This window comes from Sinohyriopsis cumingii, chromosome 8 (assembly GCF_028554795.1).
Source record: "Sinohyriopsis cumingii isolate HCF-2022 chromosome 8, ASM2855479v2, whole genome shotgun sequence".
In the NCBI taxonomy this organism is placed as follows: domain Eukaryota; kingdom Metazoa; phylum Mollusca; class Bivalvia; order Unionida; family Unionidae; genus Sinohyriopsis; species Sinohyriopsis cumingii.
Genome location: NC_142968.1, coordinates 127,000,793 through 127,021,360, shown reverse-complemented (window position 1 = coordinate 127,021,360; position 20,568 = coordinate 127,000,793). Strand labels below are relative to the sequence as shown.

At 33.9% G+C, this 20,568-nt stretch overlaps 1 protein-coding gene across 1 annotated transcript in view; it reads left to right on the top strand.

Moving 5' to 3' along the window:
- Positions 1-806: 806 nt before the first annotated feature.
- LOC149794608 (porphobilinogen deaminase-like) overlaps positions 807-20,568 on the top strand; it is a 35,905-nt gene continuing 16,143 nt past the window's right edge. The window contains exons 1-7 of the mRNA XM_089968894.1: positions 807-980; positions 9,271-9,343; positions 12,770-12,819; positions 14,488-14,621; positions 15,378-15,455; positions 16,037-16,112; positions 17,550-17,663. Of these exons, the coding sequence (XP_089825020.1) occupies positions 936-980; positions 9,271-9,343; positions 12,770-12,819; positions 14,488-14,621; positions 15,378-15,455; positions 16,037-16,112; positions 17,550-17,663 (570 nt within the window). The 5' untranslated portion in view covers positions 807-935. The remainder of the gene's footprint in view (positions 981-9,270; positions 9,344-12,769; positions 12,820-14,487; positions 14,622-15,377; positions 15,456-16,036; positions 16,113-17,549; positions 17,664-20,568) is intronic.

Below are 20,568 nucleotides of genomic sequence, written 5' to 3'. Positions count from 1 at the left end.
TTTCAATTTTGTTATTACAATTCTGATCATATTTTAAAATTATCATTCTTTCGTCAAAGTGAATTTGTTTAAAAAAATATGTGAAGAGACAATATTAGGTGAGAGTGTATGTTGGAATCCTTCGCAAGGATACCCCCACCCCCCAAGTGCTTGTAAAACACACACTCGAACTTGCCTGAACGTGGACCTGGAGTGGAAGAAACGGATGGATCAGATGAAACTACTTTTGATGACCGACTACATATACTTGGACGTCAGAATCGGGGATCAGACCCATAACCACGGAGTTGCATGGTCTCTACACTGACATGATGTATTTGCTTAAATGTCAAAACCATAAAATTTTCTGCCTGCATTTGATTAATGATACATCCGTCTAGTTGGAAATTTTAGTAACAAATAAGTACAGTTGTGCTCATTTTTTGATCACCATATGTTTTGACATCCGTGAATCTCCAAAGCCTTTTTTTAGCCCAGAAAATGATCGCTAAGCCTATTGATTTGCAGGCAATATCGTGATCTCATTTACCTGTCATGTATTCCCCCCCCCCACCCCCCAGGTAATACCTTTCATCATACGTTGGTGCGAAATATGGAACACAATTCGTCTTTTTATCACAATTTTCCTGAAAATTAAAGTAAAATTTACATTTTATTGTGTAAACTGCAACATTATAGATGGTTAGGACATTAGCAGATGGATGGATGACATTGTAAATAGGTAAGTGTCCGTGTAGTTCGTGACGATTTCCTGCGCAGAAACAGGTATTTACTTTTTATGTTTACCGGAAATTGTTGTAGAACACGTTGATTTACCGGCGAGAGGGTGACCTGCGGCTAGTGGAACAAGATTGTTGATGTATTGGTCATCTTCAGGTATCTCACCCCCTTGAATTTGGATAACTATAGCTCGCACATTAAAACTGCAGACAGGCATGGCGGAACATACTGTCATCAAAGTGGGATCTAGAAAGAGCCAGGTAAATAATGGTGCTTGACGTTTTATACTTAAATGTTGACTTTAGGGTTAAATTGTAGCATAGTTCTTTGGTAGTCGTACCTGTAAGACCCGACGCTAATATTTATGTTGTGGGCGTCAGGCTCAACAAAATCAAAATGTGCTATGTCTTACATGTAGGACTAAGTTCATTGGTATCGCGGTATTCGAGGTTTTCGGTAATTTTCTGCATAGCGCCACCGTATTGTGTGCTTATCTTATATACACTACATGACACAACATGACCATAAGTTACTAGTTCTGTATTACTAGTTTTGTGTGTACTGCTGGCGACTGTTTTAAAAATGCACGCATGAATTTCACGGTAACAGGCTGATTCGGCCCAAATTACTGGCTCATTCGGCCCAAATTCTGGGCTGATTTGGACGATGTGAAATATTTTTAAGCTTAGTCAGGGATTTAAGTGTGACATAATTTTTGGATGCATGAATATTCCAACAGCTGAGTCTTCAGTATGAATTTTTTTTCTGTTTCAAGAACGCTAGTATCATTCATGTAGTGTATGGGCTATCAAAGTTAAGCAATTGATTATATGAAGCCACATAGGTTAGAACTTATTATAAGAGGACTAACACATGAGTGTGATTTGTCACCACTCTCTGATAAACATTACTTAGCAGCTTTAATCTGTCATACAGCATGCAATATTTTTATTCCACATGCTTAGGGTTGGGGTTGGGGAGAGAGTGTAGAGGATTAAGATACAAATACCTCCACCAGCTCAACTTGTCCTGACAGAGTTGCTGCAGTGACTTGCAGAGAATAGCATTGAACACCACACTTTCTTGTGGAGTTGCATCCATTGACCACCATGGTGATACATGTAAGTTCACACATTTTGAAGATAGGTATTCATGTGCAAACTACCAAATATTCGCATATAAGTTCATTTGCTTTTAAGCTGACCTCCCAGACTGAATAAGAAAAAACACAAAAGTGCATTACTTGCACCATAAGCTGATCCATAAGCCTGAGGCGATATTACAGTATACACATGTTAACATTTCGTATGCACTGTGAATATCCTTGGATTTTGAAATTCCTTTACATGTCCTTAAATATATTTCAGTATTGATGAAATGTTTACCATGTCCTTGAATATACTTGAATTTTGTGAAAATGGGAACAAAGTAAAATATCTTAACCATATGTTTATGCATTTCTATTGTTCATATTTGGACAAAATTCTAGCCATTCAAAGTTTTTTGTACAGCAAGTGAATGTGTCACCTACTAATTGTGTATGAGTGGTCTCCCTTATACAACATCCCGTGTAACATTGCATGCAAGTGGTTTCCCTTATACAACATCATGTGGGATGTGCATTCAAGGAGTACTGGATTTTTTTGTTCATGTGGGGTTTACCACCTGACCAATTACACAGCTGTTTACAGAAGGTTAACAAGTAAAACAAAGCACGTGATAAATCACAAGCATCATTATAAATGGGGTTCTTGTTGCTTCAACAAAACATGGCTTGAATGGAAAGAATATCTAGATTGGGTTTGAAGTGAAAAAAGTGGTAACAAAGCATACTGTTTTTCAAGCTAAATGGTCATTGATATGGACTGACCAGCCATGCCAATGAAATTAACATTCAGTGTTAATAAAATTAAGATGGCATGCTGTTCCAATTATAGACTTTTGTACACATCTGGAGTCCATTATGGGAAAGCTAGTACTGCTACTGTTCCATTGCGGAGCCCCAGCTTGCATTGGTCTGAATTTGACTGAGCTGAATATTTTTGCTGGAAATGCATCAGATGTTCATAAAACAGAAATTTTTGGACTCAAAAACTTGTCACAAGCCATTTCAGTTTTTATTCCTGTGAAGATATTTTGAAATTTTTAAAAGATTATGTTTCCTCACAACACCTTTGCTAAGCAGTATGTATGTGGTGAATGTAAGTATGCATATCTTGCCACCTTTGGTATAGCACCACATTTTCTGCTCTTATTATGCAGAAAATCAAAGGAAAGATGTCTGTGGTTTTGTTTGAATGGTCATTGGTCATCTTCAAGAAAAACAAATGGATATGTACATCAGAGCTGAATTACAGTACCTGTATATGTTTTTGCTTGTAGTTCCACTTAATTACTTATCACAGATAGAGTTTGCTTGGCAGTACAGTTAATTCATCATATTCTTTTGCTTTACCTATTTTAGCGGCATTTTAACTTATATCTTGATTTTTTCTTACTCCATGAGACTGGGTTCTGTGCTTGAATTGCCCTTGAATTTTTTTCAGATAAACTTGTATGAACCCTGGTTAAGTTCTAGATGCATATGTCACTAAAATAATATATTGTCTTCAAGACTAAAGAAAATTAATTTTACCAGCCATTCAGCCATTCCATTTTCATCCATCCATGTCTTTTGGTGTGAGAAAATGATGACACCATCAGGAAATTATATGCTTTTTTGAAAGTGATGACGGGGGCAGCTTTGAACTATCAGCTAAATAGGCCAAAACAACCTTTACATGTGCTTTTTTCATGACCAGTTATTTTTTCCAGAACAGTTTCTGTCAAGCAGCATTTACTGTTTTGTTGCTTGGAAGGTGAAAGATCATAGGCATCCTTATTTCCATTTTGTTGACATTTACGTTCAAAATCACTGAGTTTTTCACACCTCTTTTAATATTGCTTTGCTTTTCCACCATTCTCATACTTCTTGCATACACAAAATTCACATGGTGAAGCAGTTTTTATTTGCTTCAGCAAATTCAGTAACTTTAAGTTTGAATGCCACATCATAAGCAGAATGCTTTCTTTTATTTCCACCACTATTATTTTTCATTATTGCCTTAAATTTCTAGAAAGAATAAGCTTAAATAACCTTTGATATCTTATTTATACTTTATCCTGTAATTTTCCATGGTTGGTTGGTTATCAGATTGTATTGGATAAATATTTATTATTTTCCATGGTTGGTTGGTTATCAGATTGTATTAGATAAATATTTATTATTTTCAATGGTTGGTTGGTTATCAGATTGTATTGGATAAATATTTATTATTTTCCATGGTTGGTTGGTTATCAGAGTGTATTGGATATATTTATTGTTTATTTTTTTTACTACCAGGACCATGATTCAGTTTACAAAATAAAATTGGTTGTCATTGTGGAAATCGTTACATAGATACCTCCTGAAGCAGGTGCTACAGTTATCACTTTGATTAATAACCTTTTTACCCCTGTTTTATCTCATTAAACAAATCAGTATCATTGTATGGATTAGTAAAGTGAATGGCATTGTGCAACAAAACAAACCCATTATCCCTGAGGCATTATGCACCACTGGTTAAGCATACCAGTAGTTATCTTTCTATAACTAAACAACAGTGATTTGGTGCTCAGCTTTTTTGGTTCATCAGGTGCACTTTTAATGAAACCCATTTGGCTACCTTTCACTTCCAAGCTCACCTGTCAAAAAATCCTACAAGTTATATTATTAACAATTAATCACATTGACTCGTATAATGCAACTTAACAATTACTTACCCTTCCTAGGCTTGCATACAACCCAAACCCCATAGGGAGCCTCTCAGTCTTTTTGCTTTAAGAGTCACAGTCATGCATTTATTTCTACTATTTCTACTCTCGACAACAAAATGTTTGTCATAAATACCTTCAAAATCATAATTCTTAAATCTTTTTATTTAGTTTGTTTTTATCTCTTTTTAATACTGAAATAAAGTTAGCATGTATTTGTCAGGTCTGCAGATTTTAATGATCAGCCAAGGGAGATTACTAACATGTCAGTTCTTTTGGAAAATACACATGCAATTGCGGCTCTAATACATGTATGGTTGCATTTTCTGGTGGATTGATATTTATCAAAATAAGAGTCAAGTTCATTATCGTACCTGCAAAGTTGGAAAAAATACTTCTTTGACTTCATGACAGCACATATAAGAGCCTTGTGTTATCATTAGGCATGTGATCTCATCTTTGGCAATCATCTTTTATCAATATTTCTTGGTAGTCGACAAAAAAACTTTTCAGGCTTAGGCCTTGGCTCACAGATAAGCAGACCCCTCTTCTTCCACGCTTTTATTTGTCCCTAAATTATTTGGCTTATAAATGAGTATATATTGTAGTTGCTTATATTTTATAACATAGATGTGTTAATTTCATAATGATAATCCAAAAGCAGTTCTTATGCAGGTTTGATTTCTTTGTTAGTATTTTGACAGTAAACAATGTACTTGGTGATAAGTAAACAATGTTTATTTTATTGATTGATCATTTTGTTGAATCATACTGTATAACCTCTGCGTATTCTATTGTTTGATTCTTATAAAGAAACAGACACGATAGAAGGAAGAAACTGTGATCTAATCAAAACAATTAATATAAACTTTGTGCACCTCTCTGCTTATTGTTTTCCATTCCTTGCATCAGTGGTTTCACCCAAGTGGAGATCATTTGTTAATGGCAAGAGAGAGGGATAAGATTATTTGGTTACATTGGACAATGGTCTTGAGCTGATCTAATTACAAAGATGAATTAAATCTTTTGTTATTAACAAACGAGGCCTGCACTTGATATCAACTTTCTGTAGAATTACCTGTATGAAAATTAATTTCTGCCTTGAATGTTATATAATTTTGTTAAAGACACCTTGTGCCTGCCAACAAAATTCAACAATAACTAAGTGATTAATTGGAAGTTTAGCTAGGCTTGGACACTAGTGACTTATTAATTCCCCCAATACATTATTTTCACCCTAAAGGAATTGAAATCATTACATTATATTTTAATCCATTTAATTAAAATAATTGGTAGTTGATTTTATTGATACAGAGTGAGTGTTGTTTGTAATTGTAATACATCAAAAATACTATCAAACTAATGACAGAACTTGAAGCTGTTGATTTTATTGATTGATATAAATGAAAAGAAAAATCAGTGCTTCTCCGACTTCCTTTCTGCTTTCAAGTTTCATCAAGAAATAATGAGATTTTTGCAGCATTCAGTAAACACAACTACACCAAGGTCCCAGCAGATCATGACAAAACTACACCAAGGTCCCTGCAGATCATGACAAAACTACACCAAGGTCCCTGCAGATCATGACAAAATTACACCAAGGTCCCTGCTTATCATGATAAATTTGCAGACTGATCAAAGACTTAAAGGCAAATATGGCACTATAGAGTTGCAGATTGGAAGAGCAAAGATGTAGGTCACAGTTATTGAGAAATCACCACCTGTGGATGAAGAAATTTTGAAATTGTTGGATGTCTCTTGTTAGTTGTAAACCCTGCTTCATCAGAATTTGTGCCATTACTGCTTAAGGACTAAACAAGTAGTACACATTGAAGTGTAAATTCAGTGGTCTTTCAGTTTTTTTTCCATCAAAGCAACATCATTTGGAATTTAATTGTCTATGTCTCAGAGGATTACTTTACCTTTGTAATAAAAGGAAAAAATCATGCTGTTTAAGAAAAGATCATCAGTGTATGTCACTCGTCAAGTAAGTTTGTTAAAATTATTGCAAAAGAAGCTGATTGATCTAGTCTAAATATATATGTATTGAATATACAAGACTTTAAGATTATTTTTTGTGTGTGTCCAAATACAAGAATTAATTGAAGATGACTGATTCTACAGAGAGTATTTGATTATAAATCACCCTTGATATTTCAGTCTTCCATGGGTGGTCTTCATTCATTGGCTGTTAAGATGTCACTCAGCAACATTGACCATCTCCACCACATTGGAGTTGCCAACTGCCATGGTGTGGTGTTATGTAGGCATTGATCCCTCATTTGCAGATTGTTATTGCAGAGTGAATGTAGAAGGAATTAAGTCCCCAACCACAAAGCATAAACAAAATTGTGCGAGCTGTATTGTATTATAAGCCATTGTGTGATGTTTGGAACACTTGCTTTTTATTGTATACCATATTTAGAAAAAAGTGCAAAGATTTTAGGACTTTTTTGGAGGAATACTAATTCATAAAATCAGCCTTCTCTGGAGTGATGTACAGATATTCATTTTTTTTAGTGATTATTAACTCTGTACCTTTTTCTCTTGAAGCTTTACATAATTGTTTTTGGTGCCAGGCTGCAAATGAGTGTGATTTTCATGAGACTGTCAAACATAAATAGTAGGTGCATCTAGTTCTCATAAAGATAACAGACTGCCAAAGAAATGGAGAGATTTATGGAATGAGTCATGGAATAGAACATTGCCATGGGACATAAAAATGAGAAAACTTGAACATTATGTAGCTTTATGCACATGATGTCATAACAGTAAAAAAATGTAACATTTGCAACCCAAGGAACACTATGTCCAGATCTTCAAGCTTTTGATCCTGAACCTCCTGTGGAGAAATTTGTTAAAGTTTGTTTAAGAAAACGGTGGATATAGTATGTTGTGTTGCTTAAAGATGAGATAAAAAGGTGATTCGTATATGGTCCTATGTTGAGATGAGATAAAAAGGTGATTGGTATATGGTCCTTTCTTAAAATGAGATAAAAAGGTGATTTGTATATGGTCCTATGTTAAAATGAGATAAAAAGGTGATTGGTATATCGTCCTATGTTAAGATAAGATAGAAAAGGTGATTGGTATATGGTCCTTTGATAAGATGAGATAAAAAAAAGTGATTGGTATATGGTCCTATGTTTCTTCCATTATCTTGGAAAATTTATTGGCTTGAAATGGAAATGGGCTAACGAAATAAATTAATATAAAAAAAACAGGAAATGTAATCTCTTCCTTGATTCGTTCTAGCTTAAAGAATGGAAAGGTAAAGTGTGTGTGTGTGATTAGGATTTTTAACGTAGCTTTAACAATTTTTCAGTCATATCGCTATGATGTCTGCATTGTGACAGTTTATAGTGATGTCTAGCACTGGGGCATCATGCCGCAGACATGTAGCATGATGTTCCACCCAGTCACATTATCCTAACACCAGGCCAACCAGTCCTAACACTAACCTCTTAATGCTGAGCGCCTAGCGAAGCAGCTGTTAGTACTATTTTTGTAAGTCGGGGTTCAAACCCATGACCTCCTGCTTCCGAGGCGGACGCTCTAACCACTAGGCTGTCGGAGCAGTGGAAAGGTAAAAGCATTGAGAATTGTTATACATGTAGCTGTAAGATCACACAAAATCACTGTTATCTGCTGATGTAAATTGTCAGTTCATTACAATGCCAAATATTTTGGAGTCTATGAGCACTGCAATGCATGGAGAAATGTAGCATATGGTGTATTTTATGGAAATAAAATTTTGCTTGAGGCTTTACAATACGGGGATCATTGTAGAGTTTAATTTGCATCATTTTCAGAAAGAAATGAATAACATAAAGGCAGATATTGGATTTGGAATTTTTGCTTTTCAGATGAATATGAAAGTGTACAGTAGATTAGTTCGAAAACTCAAAGCACTGCCATATGGCCACATTTCTAGTTTAGGTGTATAACCATTTGATTTTGGGCTTAGAGCTGGAGTGCTTGGGAAGAATACTGGAAACAAAGGCCGTCTCTGGTTTAGGTCTAACTGTTTGATTTGGGCTTAGAGTTGGAGTGCATGAGAAGGATTCTGGAAGCAAAGGCGATCTCAGGGCTTGGAGTTGGCTTGCATAAAAAGGATTCTGGAAACACAATTTCTGGGCATGGAATGCAAGAGAAGGATTCTGGAAGCAAAGGCGATCTCTGGGCTTGGAGTTGGCTTTCATAAAAAGGATTCTGGAAACTGGCAATCTCTGGCATGGAGTGCAAGAGAAGGATTCTGGAAACCAAAGTCATCTCTGAGCTTGGAGTTGGAGTGCATGAGAAAGATTCTGGAAACAAAGGCCATCTTTGGGTATGGAGTTGGAGTGCATGAGAAGGATTCTGGAAACAGGCCATCTCTGGGCTTAGAGTTTTGCTTTCTTGGGAAGGATGCTGGAAACAAAGGCCATCTCTGTTTTAGGTCTAACCATTTGATTTGGTTTTGGAGTGCATGAGAAGGATGCTGAAAACAAAGACTATCTTTGGGCTTTAATATTCATTACATTTCCTTTTGTTTTCATGGTGGCCAAGGAAAGCTGAATTTGTCAGTCCACAATTAATTTGTAGTTGCCAAAACAACATGAAATTTCTGTTTTTTTCTTGTAACAGTGTATTGGGGGTATAGACATAATTGCTTCATGTAACAAATTAATTTTTTTTGCTGTATATTATTCAGAGTTTCGGCAGAATGATTCAGCAACCATTTTAGTTTGGCTTTAAATGTAACAATTTTTGTTGCAGCTGGCCATGATTCAGACAAACACTATCATAGATGCATTGCAGAAGACATTTCCAGACATAAAATTTGAAATTGGTAAGTTTGATACCTTTTGTCGCCAGGATCTGTTTAGAACTTTGTGTGCACATGTGCATGTATGTATGTTTCTTTCTATATGAAAAACTGGAAATTTCCCTAACATAGGATATGTCTATCAAAGAAATACAGATAGTGGTTGAAATTGTGCTGTGTGAGGCATGTGCCTGTTTAATCAGCATGAGTTCTATGAAATGAGTGAATTACACACTCACGCTGCATAGAATAGATCTTACAGCCATTCTTGTCTTTAATGAATTTTGAAAATTTTAGAAGACTTAAATTATTTTACTATCAATAGTCTGAAACAAACCTTTGCCCACTAGAAACTTTGTATAATGAGAGTTTTTGCATGAGCTTGATCATTCAATTATCTCTTAGTCAGGAGGTTGATCATTCAATTATCTCTTAGTCAGGAGGTTGATCATTCAATTATCTCTTAGTCAGGAGGTTGATCATTCAATTATCTCTTAGTCATGAGCTTGATCATTCAATTATCTCTTAGTCATGAGCTTGATCATTCAGTTATCTCTTAGTCAGGAGGTTGATCATTCAATTATCTCTTAGGAGGTTGATCATTCAATTATCTCTTAGTCAGGAGCTTGATCATTCAATTATCTCTTAGTCAGTAGCTTGATCATTCAATTATCTCTTAGTCAGTAGCTTGATCATTCAGTTATCTCTTAGTCATGAGCTTGATCATTCAGCTATCTCTTAGTCAGTAGCTTGATCATTCAATTATCTCTTAGGAGATAAGAGGGATAGATATATAGAATCCATTGAATTAGACTCATCTATATATTCTATGACCTAGTTTCACCAGAAATTTGCTTGCATCATTATTTGATTAGATGTTCAAGTTACAATGTTTCTGTGCTAATCTGGGTCGTTGTGGTTCTGAGTCAGGGTTCTAAATGAGTGATGTATTTTTGAATAGATTAGTTTGCACACAGAAAGTGTTAAATGTGCTCAAATTATACTTAAATTTAAGCATTTTGGTCCAATGTTGTCAGTGTATGGTTTCTGCAGGAATGACAGTCCCTGTTGTTACATGGTGTGCTGAGTCAGTATTCTTGGGTTCCACATGTTCTGAACAGGTTTCAAATGATAATCAGGGACAGAAAAAAATGGAAAATCTATGGTTGCCCTTGAAAACCAGCATTAAAAGTCTGGTGGTCCACCAGGTTTTTCTGGTTGCCCAGTAAAATTATTGCAGTTGTCCCCAAAATTGCTGAAATCAAGATTTTCACTGGCTTTTGACACACACACACACACACACACACAGACACCTGGTTGTCCTAATTGCACACAGTACTTATAATTCACCTTCAGTCCTGCTAATAGAAGGCATCACTGAAGCTTACACACATTTACCCTTAAATTATGAACTTGAGGAGTAATAGCAAATATTACGATAATGTGATTGTTGTTGTCAAATCCAGGTTACTTTCGATCCAGGTTTTCTTGTTAGATTCAGTGGAATTGGTTAATCAACTAGATTAGCTTTACACTAGTGCCTGGATTGGTTTAATCTACCCATACTTTTGCATGCAAAACATCTGCATGATCTAGGTTTTTCATACATCTAGAATGCTATGTAACATAGGAGAATCAGCCCCTAAAAAGTTGAAACAACCAGCACAGAAATATTGTTTATTACACATCATGTGTTCATTTTTGATTTTTATTCTTGGTGGGAGAGATGATAACTACATCCATGTGAAATTTGAAAGAAAACAACAACAATCGTGTAAACTTGAGAGGTTAACACAGTCATTTGCTTCCCATAGGGTTGTAATTGCATTTTCTGAAACTGAACTGGAAGTCATTAAGGTATAATGTACTTTATGAACCTTTTTTGTTGAAAATAATTTTGCCTTGTCTACATTTGATCTCATTTCTGAACTTTTCAAATGCTTGTATCCAGTTCGACAAACAGTACATATTTCATTACACCTTACTGAAAAACTGGTCTAACATGTGGACAAATATTGACAGCCTTGCTTAGTAGGGCTTCTTAGGGTTGAAGGGCTGGACAAATTCAATCATCAAATGTTAGTTGTATGAAAATTTACAAAATTCCATTATAGTTTTTTACACTTACATTTTTTGATATTTCCTGGTTGCCTAACTGGGTTTTCACATTGGTTAGAAATGGTTGCCTTGCTTAGCTGTCCCAGGCACTTGGGCAATGGATGTTTTGCTCTTGGATAGTACTTGATCACTTTGAGAACAGTCACTGAGACACAGCCATATAATCAAGTGCACCCTGAGCTAGTCTTGGTAACTAACTGTTAGGTGCATTCAAAAAAGACATGTAAAGCAGGTCATCTCTCATTTGGAGGTCTTGGTAACTAACTGTTAGGTGCATTCAAAAAAGACGTGTAAAGCAGGTCATTCTCTCATTTGGAGGTCTTGGTAACTAACTGTTAGGTGCATTCAAAAAAGACGTGTAAAGCAGGTCGTCTCTCATTTGGAGGTCTTGGTAACTAACTGTTAGGTGCATTCAAAAAAGACGTGTAAAGCAGGTCATCTCTCATTTGGAGGTCTTGGTAACTAACTGTTAGGTGCATTCAAAAAAGACGTGTAAAGCAGGTCATCTCTCATTTGGAGGTCTTGGTAACTAACTGTTAGGTGCATTCAAAAAAGACATGTAAAGCAGGTCATCTCTCATTTGGAGGTCTTGGTAACTAACTGTTAGGTGCATTCAAAAACGACATGTAAAGCAGGTCATCTCTCATTTGGAGGTCTTGGTAACTAACTGTTAGGTGCATTCAAAAAAGACATGTAAAGCAGGTCATCTCTCATTTGGAGGTCTTGGTAACTAACTGTTAGGTGCATTCAAAAAAGACGTGTAAAGCAGGTCATCTCTCATTTGGAGGTCTTGGTAACTAACTGTTAGGTGCATTCAAAAAAGACGTGTAAAGCAGGTCATCTCTCATTTGGAGGTCTAAACATTATGTATAACATTGATCTTTACAGTAATTATGCTCTAAACATTATGTATAACATTGATCTTTACAGTAATTATGCTCTAAACATTATGTATAACATTGATCTTTACAGTAATTATGCTCTAAATATTATGTATAACATTGATCTTTACAGTAATTATGCTCATTAATGACAGGTGGTCTTTCAAAAGAATTTTTCATACTGTTTTTCAATAATATTACTACCACTGCTTACTTAAAACAGGTGGTCTTGCCAAAGATAGTTCTCCAGACTGGTTCTAAAATTTAATACTCCTGTAAATAATAATAATAATAATAATAATAATAATAATAATAATAATAATAATGATAATAATAATAATGATAATAAATAATAAAATAAAAAATGTGATTGCTAGGAAAGGGAAAAAGTTCAATTTTATGAACTTTCTTAATACAATTTGGTTATGAGTTTTTTCTTCTTTTTTTGTAGTGTCCATGTCAACTGTAGGTGATAAAATTTTAGATGCAGCTTTATCAAAGGTAAGCCAAGTAAAATATATTATTATATACTTTATTATTATTGTTGCTATTATGTACTACATAGTCTATCATAGCTGTCTTGTACTTTAATTCTTTATTACAGTAATTCTTTATTTTAAGATCGTTCATGACAACATATTTTATGTCATAAGGCAAGTATGGTCATTTATTCCATTTCATTAAGTAGTAGTAGAATTACATGTATCATGTACTTCATTAGAAGGTGGTTTCACTAGAAGGTAGTATACTCTATGGCTTACAGAGATGGCAGTTTTTCTTCATAAGGCCAGAATTGATGTATAAAGTGTCCAGAAAAGCCATTCCTGTCTGTCTAAGCAATATCTTTCCCCAAAAAGATGCTGATGGTACTCCAAATTTAAGGTCCATAAGAAGTAAATACATTATACCAAGGCCAAAGAAAGAATTGTTTAAAAAGAGTTTTCAGTCCACTGGTATGGAACAACATTCCCAGTGACATAAGGCAGGCTCCTACCATTTCTTCTTTTCAAAATGTATGAAGCCACTGCTTAAAGAGTTCGACACATACATGTAAACTGTAAATGTTCTTTGCCTTTACTTATGTCCTTTTTGGAATATTTTTTGGGCACTGAAATTGAACACATCATCATCAATGCTGAAATGATTTGAAAAATGCTTTTTAGTGAATTTTTGGGGTGGAATTATTATGGATTCACTGTTACGAATGTGCTGAGATCAGACAGTGCACATGTACGGATACTTGAAGTATTCATGCTGTTTTTGATCCCAACCATCCTATGTTTTAGTGGAGGGAGCTTCATTGCAGTACTATTGTTGATGTCTAAAATTTATCTTGTGGTTGCTAATAAAACCTTGAATTACATGACATAAGAGTGATAGTGGTAGGGCATATTGTGTTACCTTTTTGCTTCTCTCCACCTTTCCGTCATATATTTTATGTTGAGGTCAGTGACAGACACTGAGGCATCTGTTCCTTGAACATATTTGTTCTTAATTACGATTTTTAAAGAGTTTTCATCCATTCATGGTCTTGTTAATTTGAGAAATCATTTAGTTAATCTTTACTACAGCACATCATAATGCTGACTGTGATGCTTTGTTTCAGTTAGATGTTGTTTTCTTTTTAAAAAAGGTTTGAGAAAGTTGGCTATAAAGGTACACCATTAGCTTGAAAACAAGTCATGGTTTGTTTGATTAGATTTCTAAGTGGGAAGTGTCACCCACTTCCCCACCTCACACCCTGTAATTTCTCAGTCTTGACTTTGGCTAGCTTTTAGTCAGTAATTCATAGACAGTATAATTTTACTGAGAAAACATTTCCATTATATATTGCTGTTGAGTCCATCATTTACAGCATATTGCTGTTGAGTCCATCATTTACAACATATTGTTGTTGAGTCCATCATTTACAGCATATTGCTGTCAAGTCCATCATTTACATCATATTGCTGTCAAGTCCATCATTTACAGCATATTGCTGTTGAGTCCATCATTTACAGCATATTGCTGTTGAATCCATTTTAGTGGGAAATGATGCATAGCATCACGTTTCTGGTGTCATTGGTGTCAACAGTTTGTATCTGACTTTGATTAATGTTTTTCAACAATGCTTTGATTAAGTCCTCATTATGCTGCCCCTGGATTTCTTGTATTTCTTTTTTTATTCAGATAGGAGAAAAGAGTCTCTTTACTAGAGAGCTGGAGGTTGCCTTGGAAGAAAAGGAGGTGGATTTTGTTGTGCACTCTCTTAAAGATCTGCCTACTACACTGCCTGATGGACTGGTTGTGGGATGCGTTTTTAAGTATGTGATTTAGTAATTTCTTCCCAGAAAATGCAGATGCTGTTGAATTCATCCCTTCTGTCTGTTTCATAACTTTGTCTGCCCTATGGATGATACAGACTTGAAAATTTTGGGACTTAATTGAATATTTTACAACTTTGATCTGTCCTCATGGAACTAGATCATTTGGATGGGGGGCAGCACAGGGATTTGGTACTAGGCACAGATAGGATCACTTACATTTAAAAAGTAGCATAGAGACCTTGGATTTTTATATTGCCTATTTTGATATGTGAAGTCATTTATTTTCATGGCATCACTGAATTCTCTCTTTTAGAACTAGTAAAACATCTCCAGCAATGTTGCTATCTTTTTATGTGTGAATTCATTTAATATCATGGAATCAATGAATTCTGACTTTCAGAACTAGTTTAACGTCTTGAGCAACATTGCTGCTTTTTTACATATGATATCATTTATTTTCATGAGATCAATTTTTATTGGTTTTGTGAAATAAAATATGTATGATGTTACTTATTTTAATTGGTTTTCTTCAAATTGGGAAATTGGTTATATTATCTTAATAGATGTATCATTTTTCATTTGGTCTGTTAACAACCACAAAATTCAGTAGAACTGTGACCTTTTTAATAAATGTGGATGACTAGTCTTTCTCTGTGACCAAAGTTTTATATGATTAAATGATTGTTCCTTTAATTACTTTCATATTGTTTGAAATGTAGATTCTTATATATCTACTTTTTTTTTCTTCTTCAGACGGGACAGCCCATTTGATGCAGTAGTGATGCATCCTAAACACAAGGGCAAGAAGCTAGTAGATTTGGAGGAAGGGAGGTAATAAGCCCTTCCTGAATCAGACTGGATTCTTTGTCTTACTTGATATAAATTTTTGTTGCAGGAGGAATTGCTAGAATAAATTATGCAGGTCCTTGTTATTTAACTGCAGATAATACATTTTTTTTGTCAGAATATTATTTATGATATTATTCTGACATCTTGCTATTTGAAATTAAAGATGATTGTTTTTAAAAAATCTTTAAACTGGTTTGCACAAATAGTTAATAAAGTTGACATTTGGTTTCTAAAACAACCATAAAAATATTAATAGGAAAACACATAGTACCCAGGGAAGGACTTTTTTAAAAAATATATGCCAGGGTACTCAGATTACAAAGTTTATATAAAGACAATACAAAATTCTAAATTGTATTTATTTGTGACTACTCGGCATTAAAGGTGCCTTCCCTGCGTCCCAAATATATTTTCCTGGAACAGCCGTTAGAATATTTTGATATACTTTGATATTTTAGGGCATTTGGGGACTACCTTACATTTTCCATCTTTTTTGCCTGGCTACATTAACTTGAATATACTCATACTTTTAGTTGAAACATATTTTCTGTTTATTTTTCCAGCATCATCGGTACAAGTTCACTGAGACGTGCAGCTCAGCTTGGAAGAAAATTTCCCCAGTTTAAGTTTGAAAACATTGTATCCTTTAGCAGGTCATTTTGTGGGATGCATTGATTAAGGTATCAAATTCAGAGATTCTTCACTATGAGGTGTAGAGCTTTAGATATGTAGCAGATTTGCATAAACTACTACATTAAATTTAAAATGCATTCAAAATATACAGAAAAAATTAATTTTAAGTGTTTAGTCAGGTGTTGGAGTACTTCTGATGCAGTTTATTATTGCATATTCTTATTAAAGCATGTTCAGTCACCAATAATTATTGGTGACTACTAGTTCTGGATGTTCATTGCATGTTTTGTAAATATTAGTACTTAGTCACTGAGAACACTGATTTGTAGGGAACTTTATAATTGACTCCAGCCTGAGTTACAGTCTGAGTTGTACTTTGTCATGAAGATGCTTGCTTCATTTTCAGATGAATGATAAATATCTTGATGATGAAGATCAAGTCTGATAACATTAGTGGATGTTGTATGGTGGTCACAAAATATGTATTTGAAATTTTTAAAAATCCAAGTAGCTCCAAACCAGGAAGTGAAATACACAATTCATTAAACTCTTACCTACAGCTCTGAAGGTGAGTTGTCTCAGTAGTGTAATACACAATGTCACTGAATTAGCATGGTTGAAATAAGATCCCATCATATTTGGTAGATTGTTTTAAAACAAAAAAAAGCACTACTTGATCTTTTTCACTTAATTTCATTTCTTGGCATATTATTATCCTTTATAATGTGATTTCACATAAAACACAAACCATTGTAACATGATTGAAGCTTTCATAATATTTATCTGCAAATGTTTGATAAGTTCTTTCTTTCAGCCTTGAAAGATTTATGAATTCATGGACTGATGGAGACAACTGATTGGTAAGGTGGTCTAATTATGGAGGTGGTATTTATTAACAGGCATTATGGCAATCCTACATGATTAACCAGGTTGTTGCCAGATTTTATCTTTGAGAACCAGACATATTTGATCAGTGCTTGTACCTGAAAAGGATTCCACCAGGGAATTTCTGTTCTTGATCCTCAGTTACTAAACTTTTCATATATTTCTATTAAGTTGTCTTTATAATTTTACTCCTTCTCTGAATTTATTTCTTTTCAAACTTATAAGTATTTAATTTAATGCTAAACTATAAATTCCTGCAACTTATTTTATGAAGAAGTTCAATTTCTATGATATTATGCATTAATTATTCGGCATAAATTGGTGGGCAGTCGGATCACATACTTTTAAAAAAAAATGAAATTGCTACTTGAAATATGATTTCTTTTGGTGATATTGGTGATTCCCTGTGCCAATAGAGATAATGAGAATTACAAAATGTGGTTAACTTCTTAGTAGCAAGTGGTTTGATTTTAAAGGTAAGTAGAAGTTGATGTTTTAAATACATTGTTGAGATCATAAGTAAATTGCGTTTTAATTTGTGTCCTTAACTTGATTAAGAGAGGAAACCTGAACACAAGATTCCGTAAGCTAGATGAAGATGACAAGTATGATGCCATCATTTTAGCTGAGGCTGGCCTTGACAGGATGGGCTGGAGGCAGAGAATATCACAGGTAAGTTGTCAGCTAACGTCAGTCCCATGGATGATCTGTGTGAATTTCCTCAGGATTCAACGACAGGGCTTAGCTATCAATAACTGAAATATGCCATTTTCTTTTGACAGCAAATTTGAATGGATCTCTGAATAGGCACCATATTGGTCAGTTACATGTACATGCTTAATTGATTTGATAGATAGGCATTGTCTATTGCTGTATATGTACTTGTGTCCAACTGCAAGCAAGATAGACACTAATATGTCATCACATAACGCACCAGCAGATCAAGGTCTGTTTTGCTTGCTCTACTGACTACTCCTGATAAACTGCATAGACCCATATCTGTCAGTGCATTAGGTGATGACAAAGCTGGATCTGTTCAGTTTACAGTTGGATTTTACTTACAAGTGAGTATATATGATACCTCATAGGTCCCACTTTAAAAATGTTGTCTCTGTTAAATCTCTCATTTTCTGGAGTGACTGTAATACACAGTGACAGCAAAACAGTTATAAAATCATGTAGTGGTACATAACAGTTATAAAATCATGTGGTACATAACAGTTATTAAATCATGTAGTGGTACATAACAGTTATAAAATCATGTAGTGGTACCTAACAGTTATAAAATCATGTAGTGGTACCTAACAGTTATAAAATCATGTAGTGGTACATAACAGTTATAAAATCATGTAGTGGTACATAACAGTTATAAAATCATGTGGTGATATTTAACAGTTATAAAATCATGTAATGGTACATAACAGTTATAAAATCATGTGGTACATAATAGTTATGAAATCATGTAGTGGTACATAACAGTTATGAAATCATGTAGCAGTACATAACAATTATGAAATCATGTAGCGGTACATAACAGTTATTAAATCATGTAGCAGTACATAACAGTTATTAAATCATGTAGTGGTACATAACAGTTATGAAATCATGTAGCAGTACATAACATTTATGAAATCATGTAGTGGTACATAACAGTTATAAAATCATGTGGTACATAATAGTTATGAAATCATGTAGTGGTACATAACAGTTATTAAATCATGTAGCGGTACATAACAGTTATTAAATCATGTAGCGGTACATAACAGTTATGAAATCATGTAGTGGTACATAACAGTTATTAAATCATGTAGTGGTACATAACAGTTATAAAATCATGTAGTGGTACATAACAGTTATGAAATCATGTAGTGTTACATAACAGTTTTGAAATCATGTAGTGGTACATAACAGTTATGAAATCATGTAGTGGTACATAACAGTTATAAAATCATGTAGTGGTACATAACAGTTATGAAATCATGTAGTGGTACATAACAGTTATTAAATCATGTAGTGGTACATAACAGTTATTAAATCATGTAATGGTACATAACAGTTATGAAATCATGTAGTCTTACATAACAGTTACAAAATCATTTAGTGTTACATAACAGTTATGAAATCATGTAGTGGTACATAACAGTTATGAAATCATGTAGTGGTACATAACAGTTATGAAATCATGTAATGTTACATAACAGTTATGAAATCATGTAGTGTTACATAACAGTTATGAAATCATGTAATGGTACATAACAGTTATGAAATAATGTAGCAGTACATAACAGTTATGAAATCATGTAGTGTTACATACAGTTATGAAATCATGTAATGTTACATAACAGTTATGAAATCATGTAGTGTTACATAACAGTTATGAAATCTTGTAGTGTTACATAACAGTTATGAAATCATGTAATGGTACATAACAGTTATGAAATCATATAGTGGTACATAACAGTTATGAAATCATGTAGTGGTACATAACAGTTATGAAATCATAATCATGTAGTATTACATAACAGTTATGAAATCATGTAGTGTTACATAACAGTTATGAAATCATGTAGTGGTACATAACAGTTATGAAATCATGTAGTGGTACATAACAGTTATGAAATCATGTAGTGGTACATAACAGTTATGAAATCATGTAGTGTTACATAACAGTTATGAAATCATGTAATGGTACATAACAGTTATGAAATCATGTAGTGGTACATAACAGTTATGAAATCATTTAGTGGTACATAACAGTTATAAAATCATGTAGTGGTACCTAACAGTTATAAAATCATGTAGTGGTACCTAACAGTTATAAAATCATGTAGTGGTACATAACAGTTATGAAATCATGTAGTGTTACATAACAGTTATGAAATCATGTAATGGTACATAACAGTTATGAAATCATGTAGTGGTACATAACAGTTATGAAATCATGTAGTGGTACCTAACAGTTATAAAATCTTGTAGTGGTACATAATAGTTATGAAATCATGTAGTGGTACATAACAGTTATGAAATCATGTAGTGTTACATAACAGTTATGAAATCATGTAATGGTACATAACAGTTATGAAATCATGTAGTGGTACATAACAGTTATGAAATCATGTAGTGGTACATAACAGTTATGAAATCATGTAGTGATACATAACAGTTATGAAATCATGTAGTGTTACATAACAGTTATGAAATCATGTAGTGGTACATAATAGTTATGAAATCATGTAATGGTACATAACAGTTATGAAATCATGTAGTGGTACCCAACAGTTATAAAATCATGTAGTGGTACATAACAGTTATGAAATCATGTAGTGGTACATAACAGTTATGAAATCATGTAGTGGTACATAACAGTTATAAAATCATGTAGTGGTACATAACAGTTATGAAATCATGTAGTGGTACATAACAGTTATGAAATCATGTAGTCTTACATAACAGTTACAAAATCATTTAGTGTTACATAACAGTTATGAAATCATGTAGTGGTACATAACAGTTATGAAATCATGTAGTGTTACATACAGTTATGAAATCATGTAATGTTACATAACAGTTATGAAAT